The sequence below is a fragment of the Salmo salar genome, chromosome ssa10 (genome assembly GCF_905237065.1).
Source record: "Salmo salar chromosome ssa10, Ssal_v3.1, whole genome shotgun sequence".
NCBI lineage: Eukaryota > Metazoa > Chordata > Actinopteri > Salmoniformes > Salmonidae > Salmo > Salmo salar.
The window spans coordinates 91,861,894-91,882,582 of NC_059451.1; the positions used below are offsets into that span (position 1 = coordinate 91,861,894).

Below are 20,689 nucleotides of genomic sequence, written 5' to 3' on the forward strand. Positions count from 1 at the left end.
CTCGCACGCACTTTTTCAGTTTTGCCAACAAATTTTCTATAGGATTGAGGTCAGGGCTTTGTGATGGCCACTGCAAAACCTTGACTTTGCTGTCCTTAAGCCATTTTGCCACAACTTTGGAAGTATGCTTGGGGTCATTGTCCATTTGGAAGACCCATTTGCGACCAAGCTTTAACTTCCTGACTGATGTCTTGAGATGTTGCTTCAATAAATCCACCTAATTTTCCATCCTCATGATGCCATCTATTTTGTGAAGTGCCCCAGTCCCCCCTGCAGCAAAGCACCCCCACAACATGATGATGCCACCCCCGTGCTTCACGGTTGGGATGGTGTTCTTCGGCTTGCAAGCCTCCCCCTTTTTCCTCCAAACATAACAATGGTCATTATGGCCAAACAGTTCTATTTTTGTTTCATCAGACCAGAGGACATTTCTCCAAAAAGTACGATCTTTGTCCCCATGTGCAGTTGCAAACCGTAGTCTGGCTTTTTTATGGCGGTTTTGGAGCAGTGGCTCCTTCCTTGCTAAGCGGCCTTTCAGGTTATGTCGATATAGGACTCGTTTTACTGTGGATATAGATACTTTTGTACCTGTTTCCTCCAGCATCTTCACAAGGTCCTTTGCTGTTGTTCTGGGATTGATCTGCACTTTTCGCACCAAAGTACATTCATCTCTAGGAGACAGAACGTGTCTCATTCCTGAGCGGTATGACGGCTGCGTGGTCCCATGGTGTTTATACTTGCGTACTATTGTTTGTACAGATGAACGTGTACCTTTAGGAGTTTGGAAATTGCTCCCAAGGATGAACCAGACTTGTGGAGGTGTACAATTTTTTTTCTGAGGTCTTGGCTGATTTCTTTTGATTTTCCCATGATGTCAAGCAAAGAGGCACTGAGTTTGAAGGTAGGCCTTGAAATACATCCACAGGGACACCTCCAATTAACTCAAATTATGCCAATTAGCCTGTCAGAAGCTTCTAAAGCCATGACATAATTTTCTGGAATTTTCCAAGCTGTTTAAAGGCACAGTCAACTTAGTGTATGTAAACTTCTGACCCACTGGAATTGTGTTACAGTGAATTATTAATGAAATAATCTGTCTGTAAACAATTGTTGGAAAAATGACTTGTGTCATGCACAAAGTAGATGTCCTAACCGACTTGCCAAAACTATAGTTTGTTAACAAGAATTTTGTGGAGTGGTTGAAAAACGAGTTTTAATGACTCCAACCTAAGTGTATGTAAACTTCTGACTTCAACTGTATGTCAACATTCTAAAGGCTAGGCCAGTCCTAGTGGTAACCAGGTCCATCATGCCAGACCAACCATGGAGGCACTCAGGTCCCACAGCTTCTTGGCAGATGCATCATCCTGGCCCTGAGGGGCCACAGTTTTTGGGGCGCAGTCACTGTAGCCAGGACAGAAAAAAAGATTCCAAACCCACACACAAAGTTAATGACACACATCGAATATATCTTACCTAGATCCATCTTCTGTAAGCATGGAATGTAACACCCACCGTGAAAAGAAGCTAAGGTTGGACAAAAACAAGCTCTAATGGCATCTGACCTGTAGTAGAGTCCACTGACATCTGCCAGGCTTTCTTCTACAGCACAGTGGATGGTGGTCTGGGCTCCCTCTCTAGGGGACTTGAGCCAAAAACTAAGAGTCTTGAAGATGGCTCTTTTCCACAGGGGTATGGTGGGCCAGAAGTGCCGACCAAGCTCAGTCCGGATGACTCCAGGATGGAGGCTATATGTAGTTACTCCAGTTCCTACAGTCACAGAGAAACACACACAAACACAGGTAATGTCTTCTATCAGCCTAAATCAATGCAGTGAGTCTGCAGCCACTCTATTGAAGAGAGATGCAACACACCATTCCAAATGCATGCTGTAAAATGAAAAGATGTTATGCAGCAGAGTTGAATTACCTTGTAGTCGTGTTGCCAGCTCCCTAGTAAAGAGCACATTAGCTAGCTTACTTTGCCGGTAGCTTTTCCATGGACTGTAATCTTTATCTAAGTTTATGTCATCAAAATAGATCTTGCCTGTTGAAAAAAAGTATTATTATTAAAAGTGGAACATAGTAAGTCACATATGGATATAACGTCAAAACATGGTCTTACACGAAGCAATGAAAGGTACAGTGCCTTCAGAAAGTATTCATATCACTTGACTTTTTCCAAATGTTGTTGTGTTACAGCCTGAATTTAAAATGGTTTAAATTTAGATTTGTTGTCACTGGTCTACACACAATACCCCATAATGTCAAAGTGGAAATATGTTTTTCTAAATTATTACAAATTAATTAAAAACCAAAAGCTGAAATGAGTCAATAAGTAAGTATTCAACCCCTTTGTTATCGCAAGCCTAAATAAGTTCAGGAGTAAAATATTGCTGAACATGTCACATAATAAGTTGCATGGACTCTGTGTGCAATAATAGTTTTTAACATGATTTTTGAATGACTACATCTAATGGCATACTACAGGTCAGATGCCATTAGAGCTTGTACCCCACACATACAATTATCTGTAAGGTCCCTCAGTTGAGCAGTGAATTTCAAAAACAGATTCAACCACAAAGACCAAGGAGGTTTTCTGATGCTTTCCAAAGACGGGCACCTATTGTTAGATGGGTTAAAAAAAAAGTAGGCATTGAATATCCGTTCGAGCATGGTGAAGTTAATTACACTTTGGATGGTGTATCAATACACCCAGTCACTACAAAGATGCAGGCATCCTTCATAACTCAGTTGCTGGAGAGGAAGGAAACCGCTCAGGGATGTAACCATGAGGCCAATTGTGACTTTAAAACAGTTACAGGAGAAAGGAGAAAACTGAGGATGGATCAACAACATTGTAGCTACTCCACAACACTAACCTAATTGACAGAGTGAAAAGAAGAAAACCTTTACAGAATAAAAATATTCCAAAAACATGCATACTCTTTGCAACAAGGCACTAAAGTAATTAACTTTTAGTCCTGAATACAAAGTGTTATGTTTGGGGAAAATCCAATACAACCCATTACTGAGTACCACTCTCTATATTTTCAAGCATAGTGGTGGCTGCATCATGTTATGGACATGATTGTAATCATTAAGGACTGGGGAGGTTTTCAGGATAAAAATGTAACGGAATGGAACTAAGCACAGGCAAAATGCTAGAGGAAAACCTGGTTCAGTCTGCTTTCCACAAGACACTGGGAGATGAATTCACCTTACAGCAGGACAATAACCTAAAACACAAGGCCAAATCTACACTGGAGTTGCTAACCAAGAAGACAGTGAATGTTTCTGAGTGGCCAAGTTACAGTTTTTACTTAAATCTGCTTGAAAAGCTATGGTAAGACCTGAACATTATTGTCTAGAAATGATCAACAACCAATTTGACAGAGCTTGAAGAATTTTGAAAAGAATAATGGGCAAATGTTTTACAATCCTGGAGTGAAAAGCTCTTAGAGATGTACCCAGAAAGACTCACAGCTGTAATCGCTGCCAAAGGTGCTTCTACAAGGTATTGACTCAGGTGTGTGAATACTTTTGTAAATGAGATATTTCTGTGTTTCATTTTCAATACATTTGCTAAACTTAAAACATGTTTTCGATTTGTCATTATGGGGTGTTGTGTGCAAATGGATGAGAGAAATCTATTTAATCATTTTTGAATTAAGGCTGTAACACAACAAAATGTGGAATAAGTCAAGGGGTTTGAATATTTCTGAAGGCACTGTACATGAAAACAATTACAGGCTAAATCATGGATTTCGTTTGGGCAATCAGTCATAAATCCTATAAACACTGATCATTGTTTTATATGGTAAATGACAAAGACAAGATTATACCTTTTTCATGAGCTAAACTGGAGACGTTGACAATACGGCTTGGGACTGATTTCTTAAGGAGACCCAAAAGGCAATTTGTCAATAAAAAGTGGCCTAAGTGGTTGGTACCAAACTGCATCTCAAAGCCATCTTCAGTCTGCCATTTTGGACAGCTCATGATACCTATCAACAGACATAGAGAAGAAAAGTTAGTCTACTCCCTAAAATGTAGTTGATAACAAAGGTTCAATCAGTAAGGCTGGTCTGAATGGATAGCTCACTTAATTTAGTAAGCACAATATAATTCACATTGCTTCCTCTTCTATGGGCACAGAGGGAATTTATATCTAATGTTTACAATCTTCTCATCAACAGCACAGCATCATGTCACTCCTCCTCCTTTACTATAAATTAGCCACGTGCAGAATGTCAGTCACCTATTACCCTATTGCCAATGAGCACAGCTGAATAGTGCAACTTTACCACGCTTGCTAAGGGACAGATCGTAACTTACTGGGAGAGGGGTGGGTTGTTAAACTTGTATTTGTTGCTTTGGGGAGGGTTGTGTGTGTTTTTTATTGGGCACAGGGGAGGACAGTGTGATTTTTCCCCTGGTTTACATCCACTAGTTGCAGGTTTTACTATATAATTTCTTCCGTCCTAGCCACATTTCTTTATCTGCTCACATGTTTTTGTATTTCCTGTATGCTCTACGCTTTTCTGTGTGCTAACTGTTACTATACCACAGGTCAGTATAGTCTACCAGTCTAACCTTCTATCCTGCCCTCGATCCACCATTCATAGTGATAACAGTGGTAAGGGGATTGTTTGTCCAGATCTGCAATAGGCTAACTAGCAATCATACCACATTTAAAAACATTCAAAGCTGCATCAACATTTTATATGAATCAACCAGAACAAATAGGAATAGCTGATAGGCAGTGAAGAGGCCAGGTGCATCATTGCGCATGAATGAACAGTGAAGACATGACACACACAGATAAAAAAAATCTCCTCTCATGATCTTGTTAATGGACAATACAATTATCCTACCTAGACTAGCCTAGCCAAATAATTGCATTATTATTTTCAAGTGAGTACAACATTCTAGACTACTCTAGGCTGCAGTGAAAATGTCCTTTGTAAATAAAATAACGGCGCAAAAGCCCTGTGATTTGAATGTTTCATTTGATTTGGATCAGTTGTGGGTCTACTCGCTACAGTTTATAGAAAGACACAGAAAGGCACAGTAGCAGGCCAGTCTGGCTGTATTTCTACTTCTGATACCGAACGCGCTGTCTGTTTTTAATCATCATGCTCCCAAGTCATATAATAATGTGAACACATACGCTACCGGCAGGCCCAGTTATTCAGGAAAGCTTAACACATGCTCTGCCTCCTCTCCAATCCGAGTGGCTATTCCTCACGCAACTAGAAGCTAACGCGTTTAATGTATTACTTTTTATATGTGGCACAATGTTTTAATCTGATGAATCTACTTCAAAACTTCTCCTGTAGGCATGGGCATCATCCAAAATATAATTCCAGCATCCTTGACATTAACCAGGTTTCCATCCAAACTTTTTATGGGAGTAAAGTAGCCTACATGTTTGATAAAACATTTCTCCACATCCTGGGAAAGCATGCAGTTTATTAGGCTACAGATTAAATAAATTATGATGAACTTCACAGGGCGGTGTAAAAGTGCACAGTGATGAGGTCGATGCTCCTTCCAATAAATATTGAGGGTCTTATTCTGGTGACATGATGATCGATGCTTGCCATTTGACAAATAATAATAATAATCGCACACTATTGTCCATAATAATCTCATCATGTAGTAAGCTATACCTGCACTGTATCTGTTGGCTAGAGCTCACGTGCCAATACCATAGTGGGCACATTCGCTATACCTGTACCTACGCAACATTTTTTGTGACAAAACCATCAGTATGTCCATAGTTGAAAATGCAATGGAAACCCATTTAACTTACATTTTTTATTCGGCACATGGGAATTTAACCTCAGAAGGTATTTTTATGTGTGCTATGTATTTATGCAGACTTTAATCTGCAACAAGTGCATTTTATACTGGGTAAGCCTACAAGGTAGGGAGGGATGTGTTTTCTGTCGAGATTGACAGTCTATTTATTGTGGTGTTGAAAACGCAAACCATGTCGGTATGTTTTGTTTATTGTTGTGTGGTGATTTGGCACAGAAACCTGTTGGTTGAAAATACGTTGCATATACTGTACCATGCAAAAGTTTGGACACGCGTACTCATTCAAGGGTTTTTCTTTATTTTTACTATTTTCTACATTGTAGAATAATAGCGAAGACATCAAAACTATGAAATAAAACACTTGGAATCATGTAGCAACCAGAAGAGTGTTAAACAAATCAAAATATATTTGAGATTTGAGATTCTTCAAAGTAGCCACCCTTTGCCATGATGACAGCTTTTCACACTCTTGGCATTCTCTCAACCAGCTTCATTAGGTAGTCGCCTGGAATGCATTTCAATTAACAGGTGTGCATTGTTAAAAGTTCCTTTGTGGATTATTTTTCCTTCTAAATGGGTTTGAGCCAATCAGTTGTGTTGTGACAAGGTATACAGAAGACAGCCCTATTTGTTAAAAGACCAAGTCCATATTATGGCAAGAACAACTCAAATAAAGAAAGAGAAACGACAGTCCATCATTACTTTACGACATGAAGGTCAGTCAATCTGGAAAATGTAAAGAACTTTGGAAAAGTTTCTTCAAGTGCAGTCGCATATCCATCGAGTGCTATGAAGAAACTGGCTCTCATGAGGACCACCACAGGAAAGGAAGACCCAGAGTTATCTCTGCTGCAGAGGATACGTTTATTAGAGTTAACTGCAGCCAAACTAAATGCTTCACAGAGTTCAAGTATCGCACACATCTCAACATCAACTGTTCAGAGGAGACTGCGTAAATCAGGCATCATGGTTGAATTGCTGCAAGAAACCACTACTAAAAGACACCAATAAGAAGAAGAGGCTTGCTTGGACCAAGAAACACAAGCAATGGACATTAGACCAGTGGAAATCTGTCCTTTGGTCTGATGAGTCCAAATTTGAGATTTTTGGTTCCAACCGGCGTGACTTTGTGAGACGCAGAGTAGGTGAACGGATGATATCGCCTTCCCTTACGCCTTCCCTGTAGCTCAGTTGGTAGAGCATGGTGTTTGCAACGCATGGTGTTTGCAACGCCAGGGTTGTGGGTTCGATTCCCACGGGGGGCCAGCACAGAAAAAAAAAATGTATGAAATGTATGCATTCACTACTGTAAGTCGCTCTGGATAAGAGCGTCTGCTAAATGACTAAAATGTAAATGTATATCCGCACGTGTGGTTCCCACCGTGAAGCATGGAGGAGGAGGTGTGATGGTGCTTTGCTGGGGACTAGGGTTGCACATTTTGGGGAATATTCAGAGGTGGAAACTTTCCGTGGGAATTAACAGGAATATATGGGAATTAACGGGAATATATGGGAATTAATGGAAATATATCCAAATTAATATTAATACCATTTAAATGTAGATGTTTTTTTGCTTTGGATATATTTACCATATCATATGGTGAGAGAAACATAAACCTTTTACCGTATCATAAGTAGACATAATTGCAAATTATTAAATCCTTCCAACAGGAATAATCATTGTCTGCAACCGGCTCTGATCGTAAAGAAATTAAACAGGCAGGGAGAATGAGCTCCTCTGTGGTGGTCGGCGAACCCTCAACCTTCTGGCCCTTAGCCCTGTGTGGCATTGAATGTGCCGAAAACCAAAGTAGATATTCATGTTTATAAACACAGGGTCACTACAGTTATTGTTATTTATGGTCGGAAACATTATTTTGAGTTAATTATATGAGGGGGGAGAGTGTTCAATATATTTTACAGGGGAGGGTCATGTGAAAATATTTTTTACTTTGGGGAGGGGGTTGCATTTTTTCTTTTTTATGACACCTTGAGTTGTAACAGCCCCCCTCCCCCTCCAATTAACCAATGGGCATGCCTGTACAATAATCAAATTGCTCTTTTCTCACCAATGGGAATACATCTTGTGATGTATTTAAATTACGGCTTGCTCTTGTTCTCTCACTTACGTCTTGCAGCAAAAGCTACCTGCATCACAGCATCTGGCTCCAAGGATCACCCTTCAGAGACAAGGCTATTCCCCAAACAATTGTAATAGATGCTCATACCTGCATCTTGTCTCTGCTGTTCATTCAGTCAAGCCTGCCCTCGAATGAACATAAGTAGCCTTGCACAAGCCTTGGCTCAAAGGAGCTTATCTCCTGTTTCTGTAGCTTGAGGCAGCATGGTGTACAAGTACACTCCCTGGACAGGACTCTAGTCTATTGCAGGGCCATGCAGGGACACTCTGAACATACACCATCGAAATTACTTCCTTTGCCTATTGACTATTTGTGCCATTGAACAGTTGGTGCATCATAACATACAAGTTTATCAATAGTCACACTGACCTAACCTACAGTGTGGTGGAGTGTCCCTCTACCAGACCTAACCAAGAGTGTTGTAGACCTAGCTAGCACCAGGGTTGGGGTCAATTCCGTTTTAATTCCAGTCAATTCAGGAAGTACACTGAAATTCTAATTCTGTTCAATGCTTTTCAGTGGGGAAAATGTGGAATTTCTGAATTGACTGGAATTTAAATGGAATTGACCCAAACCCAGGGTAGCACATTTGGTTCCTTGGAAGTTGTGAGAACGTATATTTTTGGTTTCACATTGTTTGTGGGCCATACAATTCCTGAGCGGTAAAACTGAACCTTTGATTAACTTAGCCTGTTCTGGGAACGTTTACTTTTAGGTTGCAGGGACGTTCTGAGAGCGTTTTACTCTAGTTCCTTTAAAGTTTTCCTGGGAGGTTTTATTAAAACTCTGAGAACAGAAATTAAATGTATTGTGACACAGCATCAGTGAGATTCAAACCTATAATATTCTGTTCTCTATGCATGGAATTAGTCCACTGAGCCACCAGGATGGAGCAAGTATGCCATGGTTTTTTTAAGCCTACAAAGCTGTTAATTCTTGTCTATTCAAACAGGCCCCATTTGAAAGGAAACAATCACTCATTAAGATCAGGTGTGGCCAATTAGTGGGTGCGGCTAAAACACCTGAATACACTTAACCTGTTAGGGCTAGGGGGCAGTATTGACACGGCTGGATAAAAAACGTACCCGATTTAATCTGGTTACTACTCCTGCCCAGTAACTAGAATATGCATATAATTATTGGCTTTGGATAGAAAACACCCTAAAGTTTCTAAAACTGTTTGAATGGTGTCTGTGAGTATAACAGAACTCATATGGCAGGCAAAAACCTGAGAAGATTTCATGCAGGAAGTGGCCTGTCTGACAAGGTGTCGTTCTTCTTGTCTCTGTTTATTGAAGAGTGAGGATCTTAGCTGTACCGTGACACTTCCTACGGCTGCCATAGGCTCTCAGAAGGCGGCAAAATGCTGAATCGTGGCTTTGCAGGCTCTGGCTGAAACAAAGTAGCGCGTTTGGGTAGTGGCTGGTTACAGTACTGTGAGACTCAGGCGCGTGCCCGCGTCGACCGAAAGCTTTGTTTTCTTTCCTCTGTTTAGCTAAATGGAGATTCCCGGTTGGAATATTATCGCTTTTTTACGAGAAAAATTGCATAAAAATGGATTTTAAACAGCGGTTGACATGCTTCGAAGTACGGTAATGGAATATTTAGATTTTTTTTGTCACGAATTGCGCCATGTGCGCGACCCTGATTTACCATTTCGGATAGTTTCTGGAACGCACGAACAAAATGCCGCTATTCGGATATAACGATGGATTATTTGGGACCAAACCAACATTTGTTATTGAAGTAGCAGTCCTGGGAGTGCATTCTGACGAAGACAACAAAAGGTAATTAAACTTTTGTAATAGTAAATCTGATATTGGTGAGTGCTAAACTTGCCGGGTGTCTAAATAGCTAGCCCGTGATGGCTGGGCTATGTACTTAGAATATTGCAAAATGTGCTTTCACCAAAAAGCTATTTTAAAATCGGACATATCGAGTGCATAGAGGAGTTCTGTATCTATAATTCTTAAAATAATTGTTATGCTTTTTGTGAACGTTTATCGTGAGTAATTTAGTAAATTGTTAGTAAATTCCCCGGAAGTTTGCGGGGGGTATGCTAGTTCTGAACGTCACATGCCAATGTAAAAAGCTGTTTTTTGATATAAATATGAACTTGATTGAACAAAACATGCATGTATTGTATAACATAATGTCCTAGGGTTGTCATCTGATGAAGATCATCAAAGGTTAGTGCTGCATTTAGCTGTCTTCTGGGTTTTTGTGACATTATATGCTAGCTTGAAAAATGGGTGTCTGATTATTTCTGGCTTGGTACTCTGCTGACATAATCTAATGTTTTGCTTTTGTTGTAAAGCCTTTTTGAAATCGGACAGTGTGGTTAGATTAACGAGAGTCTTGTCTTTAAATAGCTGTAAAATAGTCATATGTTTGAGAAATTGAAGTAATAGCATTTCTAAGGTATTTGAAAATCGCGCCACTGGATTAGACTGGCTGTTGCGTAGGTGGGACGAATTCGTCCCGCCTGCCCTAGAGAGGTTAACAAGATAGAGGATAGAGAGAGTTGTGTTGATGCTGATGTCATGACGTTGGCCTCTTTTGGTACAGGGAGGACAGTTGACCCCCTCCCTTTTGCACCATCCCCCAACCTATCTTCCCCCACCCAGTCCCTGTGTGAAGGAGTGGTAAAATTCCAGGAGAGTCTCTGGCCACATGGCCCATAGAGAGACACAGGAAATTCTTCCAACTCACAGAATTGGGGAAGCAAGCGACATTTGTGTTCTGGAGAAGGTATGGAAGATTGGTGAAGAATCCATCTACGAACTGGTCCGCTTGGTACAATTTTGTGATACTCAGAAGAGACAATATAGCCATATTACCATAAAACGGTTTATATAATAGCCTCAGCTTGAGACTTGCATCATAATGGTTGTATAAAATGTATTAATAAGGATAAAGCTATTTGTAATACATTGAGATGCTATGTACTGATGTTAATGTGATAGAATTGGATTTCTGTACCAAACTTCACTCAGCCATCGGCACGCCCCCAAGGGACACAGACAGGACCAGGCGTCATTTGACAAGCCTGTTCAAGGGTCACTATAAAACTATACCCTGAGCTACATTTCTCCAGACCAGGCCTCCACTCCATGGCCAATAGGTTTTACCATCCAATTCCTCTACTGAAAGTGAACTATACCACGTGGTTAACTTTTAGACTATTGATACCGACAGAATAAGAACAAGTCTTTGATATTAATTATTAGTCTGCAGCTAAATAAATTATATCATCGAACGCGAAGACCAACGAAACATCCATTCTATAACGACATTAATGAATGTCGCTTTGAAAGATCCATTCTAACCGAGAGAGAGAGAGAGAGAGAGAGAGAGAGAGAGAGAGAGAGAGAACTCTCCATCAGAACGACGCTCGAACAAGGATCCCGACGACACAGGAGCGTAAATATATATTGATTGCAATTGTTCCCGAATGAGCGAGCCTTCAATTGTCAATTGTTAATATTAATGAACTCTGTGTACCTTCTCAGCTGACCGTTTATGACCCATTGTCTAACAGACCAGCCATGCCTGTTAGCCATTAGGGCACATTACTATACCAATCCTTTGTGACGATAATTACTGTTTGTATGTTTTCTGTTAATTACTTAGTGTAGTAAATAAATGATTTTAAGACAATTGATGTGTGGATGATTTTAGTAAAGACTGGGTTCGTGCAGATACAACAATTTACGACGTTTGGAATGAGACTGGACTAGAGGTAAAATACACCATTTAAACCAGAAGATAATCGGCCTATATTATCATATAGGAAAGTTATATTAGGAAAATTATAACTTTGTAATCTGAATATTCTCCTTGGTGCCCCGATCTCCTAGTTAATTACAATTAAACGATTAATCAATTTAATCGCGTGATAATAATTACAGGGAGTTAATTGATAAACATGTCTTCAGTTTAATGGTACCCCAAAGACACGACACTGACAACGGAATGCATATGTTTTGAAATAACATTATTCTCTGAACGTTACTAAAGTTTTTTTGTGATTTTTATCGAAGGTTTTCTTAACGTTCTCAGAACATTTTGAGAACATGACTTTAAATAGAACAATGAAGAAACCTGTAGTAAATGTTATGCTGATGTACTGAAATTCCAACAGAAGAACGTTGTTTCTTAATGTTCTCTGGACTATTTGAGAACCATCCCAATGTAAAACCAGTTGGAGAATGTTCCTAGAAAATTACCAAAAGAAAATTTAAATGTAACCATGTTTGAACGTTTAGGAAACTTTCTGTTAACTCTGAAGGATCCGCCCCTTTTTTTCAATTTTCGCCTAAAATGACATACCCAAATCTAACTGCCTGTAGCTCAGGACCTGAAGCAAGGATGTGCATATTCTTGATACCATTTGAAAGGAAACACTTTGAAGTTTGTTGAAAGGTGAAAGGAATGTAGGAGAATATAACACATTATATCTGGTAAAAGATAATACAAACAAAAAAAAGTTTTGGGGTATTTTTTTGTACCATCATCTTTGAAATATAAGAGAAAGGCCATAATGTATTATTCCAGTCCAGGCACAATTTAGATTTTGGCCACTAGATGGCAGCAGTGTATGTGCAAAGTTTTAGACTGATCCAATGAACCATTGCATTTCTGTTCAAGATTTTGTGTCAAGACTACCCAAATGTGCCTAATTGGTTTATTAAGAACTTTTCAAGTTCAAAACTGTGCACTCTCCTCAAACAATAGCATGGTATTATTTCACTGTAATAGCTACTGTAAATTGGACAGTGCAGTTAGATTAACAAGAATTGAAGCTTTCTGCCAATATCAGATATGTCTATGTCCTGGGAAATGTTCTTCTAACTTACAACCTCATGCTAATCGCATTAGCCTACATTAGCTCGACCGTCCCGCAGAGGACCCACCGATCCTGTAGAGGTTTAAGCAACTATTCTACACCATTCCCAGAAAGTTGTGGGAAGGTTGTATGCAAAATAACTATAGGACAACCACGCTCTCACCAAGCTATAATAAACATATAGTGCTCATAACGTTATGTGCTAGCTGAAAAGTGTCCCTCTACCTGCATTATTAATAAGGATGTCCAGTCTCTCTTCACTTTCCAGGATCTCCTTGGCTAGCTGTCGCACCGACTGTAGGGATGCCAAGTCCAACTTTTTGACAATCACATTCCCATTGCCACTCCTCTTCCTGATGCCCTCTGCAGCTTGATTGGCTCTTGTCATGTCCCTGCAGGCCAGAATAACCCTTGCCCCTGTGGCCAAACACAGAACAGACATTACACTGTGAGCTCATCAAATCAACTGCCCAACTACAATGAACAGAGAAGAAGTTGAATACTTGTTGCTCACCCCTGCTAGCCATGTCAACTGCAGTCTCTTTCCCAATCCCAGTGTTGGCTCCGGTGATAAGGACAGTCTTCCCGTCCAGCCGGGCTTTGCTCGTACACACCCCTCCAGCCAGCCATTTACGGAGAGCAAAGAGCCCCACTCCTGTCACAATATTATGGTAACACCTTACATTGAGGTACACTTTATAATTTATTTGTAAATGGTTTATAAGTATTTTAAAGTAACTTATAGATAGTTAAAGTAATACATTTTTATGATTAATCATCATTGAGTAACTTTACAAGTAAATCCGATTAATTTGGTCAAACAATTATTCAAAGAAATGGGTAGCATATAAAGATTTTATCCAATACTTTAAATTCATTTTTCACATGAAATTAAGCTTTAAAAGCTCAATCTGACAATATTGGTGATCTTGATGATAGGTTTCAGAAGTCCCATTCTAAAGATGCAACATCCGCCCTCTTAGCACACCAGGTGAACAAAATACATCCAGTATCTAGTCAGACGAAATGTTGACATCACAAGGCCAGACGGAATATGATGTGATGACATCACAACACAGTAACGCTAGACATAATTTCTAGGGGTAGAATTGTAAACCCAGTTTCATAGGACCTCTATGTTAAAACCTGTTGGGGATAGGGGGCAGTATTTGCACGGCCGGATAAAAAACGTACCCGATTTAATCTGGTTACTACTCCTGCCCAGTAACTAGAATATGCATATAATTGTTTGATTTGGATAGAAAACACCCTAAAGTTTCTAAAACTGTTTGAATGGTGTCTGTGAGTATAACAGGCAGGCCAAAACCTGAGAAGATTCCAAACAGGAAGCGCTCTCTCTGACTATTTCTTGGCCTTCTTGATCATCTCTAACCAAAACAGGGGATCTCTGGCATAACGTGACATTTTCTAACACTCCCATAGGCTCTCAGAAGGCGCCAGAACGATGAATGGTGACTTTGCAGGCCATGGCTGAAAAACAGTAGCGCATTTGGATAGTGGTCGATCTGAGAACAATGAGACTGGGGAGCGTGCACGAGCCGACACCATGTTTTTATTTTTTCGTCTTTGAACGAAAACAGGGTTTCCCGGTCGGAATATTATCGCTTTTTTACGAGAAAAATCGCATAAAAATTGATTTTAAACAGCGTTTGACATGCTTCGAAGTACGGTAATGGAATATTTTGACATTTTTTGTCACGAAACGCGTCGGGCGCGTCACCCTTCTTTACCCTTCGGATAGTGTCTTGAACGCATGAACAAAACGCCGCTATTTGGATATAACTATGGATTATTTGGAACCAAACCAACATTTGTTATTGAAGTAGAAGTCCTGGGAGTGCATTCTGATGAAGAACAGCAAAGGTAATCCAATTTTTCTAATAGTAATTCTGAGTTTGGTGAGTACCACACTTGGTGGGTGTCAAATTAGCTAGCCTGTGATGGCCGGGCTATCTACTCAGAATATTGCAAAATGTGCTTTCACCGAAAAGCTATTTTAAAATCAGACATAGCGATTGCATAAAGGAGTTCTGTATCTATAATTCTTTAAATAATTGTTATGTTTTTTGTGAACGTTTATCGTGAGTAATTTAGTAAATTCACCGGAAGTGTTCGGTGGGAATGCTAGTCACATGCTAGTGACATGCTAATGTAAAAAGCTGTTTTTTTTATATAAATATGAACTTGATTGAACAAAACATGCATGTATTGTATAACATAATGTCCTAGGAGTGTCATCTGATGAAGATCATCAAAGGTTAGTGCTGCATTTATAGCTGTGGTTTTGGTTTTTGTGACATTATATGCTAGCTTGAAAAATGGGTGTCTGATTATTTCTGGCTGGGTACTCTGCTGACATAATCTAATGTTTTGCTTTCGTTGTAAACGCCTTTTTGAAATCGGACAGTGTGGTTAGATTAACGAGAGTCTTGTCTTTAAAATGGTGTAAAATAGTCATATGTTTGAGAAATTGAAGTAATAGCATTTCTAAGGTATTTGAATATCGCACCACGGGTTAAAACCTCTGATGTGATGACATCACAACAAGGCCACACAGATTCTGATTTGATGACATCACAACAGGGCCAGATGGAATCTGATGGGATGACATCAGAATAAGGTGAGACAGAAATCTGATTTGATGACATCAGAATAGGGCCAGTCAGAATCTGATTTGATTACATTACAATAGGGAAAGAGGGTGCCAGACTGCCCTGCATTATGCACTACTGCCACCATGATTATGCAAATCTGCCTTCCCTCGTCATCCGCTTCAGCGATTCATTGGACTCACCTGGACTCAGTCTGGGTTTCTGTACAGCACTTTGAGATATCAGCTGATCTAAGAAGAGCTATAAAAAATAAATTTGATTTGATCACCTGTTTATTACCTCCCCTATATGTGTCTGTTCCCCAGCTCCGTTCCCCGCTTCTGCATTAATTGTCTTACGTCTGTGTATTACACGGTTCTGACGCTGTTCCTGTCCTGTTTTCATGTCCGTTCCAATTAAATGTTGACTCCCCGTACCTGCTTCTCTTCTCCAGCATCAGTCCTGACAGTTCCATGAAAAGAGTGCCTTTTGCATCCCTTTACATTTTTAGGTATAAATTGTGGACCAATATTGCATTTTCAAAGCATGTTATATTCATTGTTTTAAATTATATGTTTTAATGTATATATATTTTTATCCCCAAAAGAAAACTAATAGTAATCATAGTGTAAAAGCAGGTTAACTGTTTTTACTCTTTTTGGACATTTTCTGGTGTTTTGTTGTGGAGTTCGAGCATAACCCTGTTGTTACCTATAGATAGACAGGCTATAAATGTTTTAACAATAACAAACGTTTTGTGAAACTCGCATTCAATTGCCCCTCCCTGTTGCACCCAACAAGCTTCCATTCCCCCTGTCACAAGCTGATTTATGGCTTATTTAAAGATGAAATCGTCAATATTGTTATGGTCAACCTTGCTACTTTATTTGGCATTTAATAGGCTCTTACTATATAAGAGCCTATTAAAATATATATATATATATATAAACCTATTGAGACAGGTAAAATAGTTTTTTATTAAGTTGAACATGTGCTTTTTGACTGAATGTTACGTTACTTACGTTGTTGTTACATTTCATAAAGGACCTGTGATAATTAAAACAATAATGTTTGTTTTTTTACCTGTGACTGTGATAAGAGCGATCCCCGTCGGATATTGTCCCAAAAAAGTATTTATTGCTTTACCGTAGTTCTGCATGTTATCAGTACGTTAACTGCTACTGACTGTAGAAGTAACCTCTCATTCAATGTTGTTATTCAGCGAAAAGAACCAGGAGAACCTCTAGTTAATTCAACTCAAATATATCATAATCTCATACATATCAACTTCGTCGAAATAAAACAGTTTATCAATGTGACGTAATGTGCAATCAGGAAGTACTGGAAGGTCAAAGAAACAACGTGTTACAGAACGGGGGAATCCTATTGGTACATCCATTGGACCAATCATATGCTGGGTTGCCTATTGTTTCATCTACAATATTCCTCCAGCAGAGGTCACTCCACGTCCACTTATTATATCCAAAGTCATTAGTATTATTCCAGCAGGTGAAGGTGATAGAACAAACAGTGTCAAATTATTGTTCTTAGGCCGACCAACCAGTGCAGGAAGTCAATTAAACCCATAAACCTGATTGATCAAACCATAGACTGTATACAAAACACCACTGAGAAGATAACATCTTTCTTAGGCCACTTTTAGGCAATGCCAATGCCAGTGATTGGGGACACTGCCCTTTGTAGGGTGCTGTCTTTCGGATGGGACGTTAAACGGGTGTCCTGACTCTCTGTGGTCACTAAAGATCCCATGGCACTTATCGTAAGAGTCGGGGTGTAACACCGGTGTCCTGGCTAAATTCCCAATCTGGTCTTCATACTGTACCATCATGGCCACCTAATCATCCCCAGCTTACAATTGGTTGATTCATCCGCCCTCCTCTTCCCTGTAACTATTCCCCAGGTCGTTGGTGTAAATGAGAACGTGTTCTCAGTCAACTTACCCGGTAAAATAAATACAATAAAAAAAGAAATGCAATTAATTATATAATGCCTATTGGATGACTTATACTGGGTGACTTATACCTCTTTGATATGGAGGAACTGATCCTATATGTGTAGAATGTCCAGATTTGTTCTCTCTCACTGGTTTCTAAGTGATACTGTCACACCCTGATCTGTTTCACTTGTTCCTGTGATTGTCTCCTCCCCCTCCAGGTGTTGCTTATTTTCCCCAGTGTATTTATCCCTGTGTTTCCTGTCTCTCTGTGCCAGTTCACCTTGTATGTTAGTCAAGTCAACCAGCACGGTTTCCCCATATGCCTTTTTTTTGCTATCCTCTTTTTGATAGTCTTCCTGGTTTTGACACCTGTCTGACTCTGGACTACTATCCTGCCTGCCCTGACATTGATTCTGCCTGTCCTTTGTTTCCTTTTGGACTCTGAACTGGTTTTGACCCTTTTGCCTGTCCACGACCATTCTCTTGCCTTACCCTATTGGATTAATAAATATTGTAAGACTCCAACCATCTCCCTCCTGTGTCTGCATCTGGGTCTCGCCTTGTGTCATGATAGATACAGTATGTTATGCCAGATTTAGATCATCACTAGGGTAAGGTGTACTAAAGAGATGTGAGTAAACTGGACATTGTGTTCTCTGAAACCAGAACCTAATCTTGCGTGGACTGGCAATCTGTCACAAGACGATAGACTACTGTGTGTGACTTCCAGAATGGAAAGTGCCCTAAAGATATGTACATAACATTTGTACCTTAGGGCCTTTTCAGTTTGTTGGGTAATATTTGATATGTTACTAATAGGTTGAACTGCATTCCAGACTGCCTGGAAGATAAAATCCATTCTAAGGTACAAAAGAGTAGGTTCTCACTCAAGTCATATGTCATAGCACTGTCTCTCCTCTGATTGACCTTTCATCTAGATCACTGTAGGAGTGAAAATAAATTAGATGAAAACATCTTGTCCAGGGATCTAGTGGATAACCAACCACAAGCCTGTCTATTCAGGAAAAAAAGATAACAAATGCATATATTTGAGTTCCAAAGTATTACTAATGTCATATAAACGGACGAATCAACATTTTTTGTGGAGGAAAATAAGTAGTTAATTTGTGGCGTGTGTGTAAAACGTGTTCAAACACATAATTTCATTAAAATGTCCTCTCAGAGTGTCTTTGTCCTTTAATGCCCTCCCTCCTCTGACTTTATGAAGACTTGGGAGGTGACCTGCCTGGTCTGAACTGAGGGACTGGATCACCTCCAAGCTTTGAGTCTCACATGACTGTGCACTTCCCATTCTTTCTCCCAGTATGGTAACCCTCCACAGCTAAAAATAGAGCCCTTCACAGAGGAGACGGAATGTGAGAGGATTGTGTTGGCTCCATGTCCCAGTCCATACACAACCCATCTGGGCCTATCAAACCACAGAATATATTAACTACACTGTGAATTTGGACAACCAGCATAGAATGTCTTTGCTCTAACTGCTGCTGAGAGTCAATTATGCCTACCTAAAACATTATTATATTCAAATGAATCATGGCTGCGTCTCATTCTGTGTATATCATCATAGCTGCGGGAAGTAGTTTGGGGGAGGGCATGCTGAGTTTTTTTCGCTGACTGGGGATGGAAGGATAAAAATGTCGCCCAGACATTATCACCCCAATATTAGGTTTATTAGGTTTATAGGTCTGTAGAATGGTGTGTACAATGTACTGCTCAACCTCATACATAGGCTGCATTGACTTATTTAGGCTACTTGTGGAACAGTGCATACAGTGCAACATGAAATAGATGCATAATGCACACTATCAAGGCCAACTTCAAATACCGACATCAATGTGAAAGTAGCCGGAGCATAAAACAGCTGACTGCGAATGCAAATGCAAACTATGTCAGATAAATCCTACACGTGCATTGAAATAAAAGGAATACTTCAAAGGAATCGCTTAAGGCCACAATCGACAAGGATGCATAAAGACAAACAAACTCGACTAAGGAATGAAAAAAAATCTACACATTAAGTCTGCACCCATGATTTAGCACCGCTGCCCGCCTGGTACAGGTAGGCATAGTTCAGCTCCTTGTGGTGTGGCTGAATGGACCGTGTCTCTGTCTAGTAGCCAGCTAGAATTAGGCTATTCAATTTGTGGGCAGTTAGACATTTTCTGGGGAATGCCTACAATGCTTATATGAAAGTCATAACTGGTACGCAGATTTTTTGAAATTGCAGGATCAATTGTAAATTGTCACTCATATGAAAAAGGTTGCAGACCCCCTGCTATAGGCTATATGAAACCATCCTTGTGTGAAACATTTTGTATCAGCAAGACTACTCAGAGAATATTAATATTGCACAATAGTAGCCGATGCGGAGGCGGCCCCGAAAAACAGTTTGTCTCTATCTGAAATCATTGTGTTGCCTATGCAGCATCTGGTTGCTCATTATATACAAAAGAACAGCCCTACATCCACACTATAGCTAAATAACTTAGTAATATTTAATGACATTTTTCCATCAATATTTATCTGTTAGAATATCTCATTTTAATTCAGGAAGATGGACAAGCAAGACTGATAGAGTAAGAGAAGGAAGAGGCAGGTAGGCTACAGGTAGGGATGCAGGCAGAGGATGATGATGTAGGCCTAAAGCAAAAAGTTACAACCGTTAGCCCAACTAGGTAATCATTCATTATTTGCATTATCTCAATTATCATTATGTCACTGCATGACAATGCACATTTGTTATAGTCTACAATTGCTTTTTATCTTTGAAGCCAAAAACAAGACATGTCTTTTGGGGAAATTATCTAAATAGCAAGTTGTTTAGTTGTTTATTTTCATACCAATAGGCCTACATGAAACCAACATTGCACTAGCCTACTGGGCGAATAAATGAAAGTAGCAATTAGGCTTACAGCTATCACAACCTATATTTTAATAGCGATAAAATAGCTTTTGGTTTTGAATGGTCACCGAAAAAGAGGGATCCCCACCTCCCAATTAAATTAACCCTTGGCTATCAGACTACAACAAGGTTAACAAGTAATGTTCTCTCTAACGCCTCGATCACACAAACAGTGTTTTTATTTGGTACCCCAGAAGTACATTATTTTCCAATGGAACACTGCGTTTGCCTTGCAGCATTGCATTGTTGAGGCAATTGCAGTGCGTTCTGCGTGGTGTGTACATTGGAATTTATTCCACATTTTTTTAACCTTTATTTAATTAGGCAAGTCAGTTAAGAACAAATTCTTATTTACAATGACGGCCTACCCCGGCCAAACTCT

At 39.7% G+C, this 20,689-nt stretch overlaps 1 protein-coding gene across 1 annotated transcript; it reads right to left on the minus strand.

Annotated features, from left to right (window-relative positions):
• Positions 1-1,041: 1,041 nt before the first annotated feature.
• si:ch211-107o10.3 (retinol dehydrogenase 12) lies at positions 1,042-16,789 on the minus strand. The gene is made up of 7 exons (XM_014124848.2): positions 16,511-16,789; positions 13,330-13,470; positions 13,041-13,232; positions 3,845-4,006; positions 1,930-2,046; positions 1,566-1,770; positions 1,042-1,404 (listed from the first exon to the last, which is right to left on the minus strand). The coding sequence occupies exons 1-7, from the start codon at positions 16,584-16,586 to the stop codon at positions 1,308-1,310; spliced, it is 990 nt and encodes a 329-aa protein (XP_013980323.1). The 5' UTR covers positions 16,587-16,789; the 3' UTR covers positions 1,042-1,307.
• Positions 16,790-20,689: the final 3,900 nt, after the last annotated feature.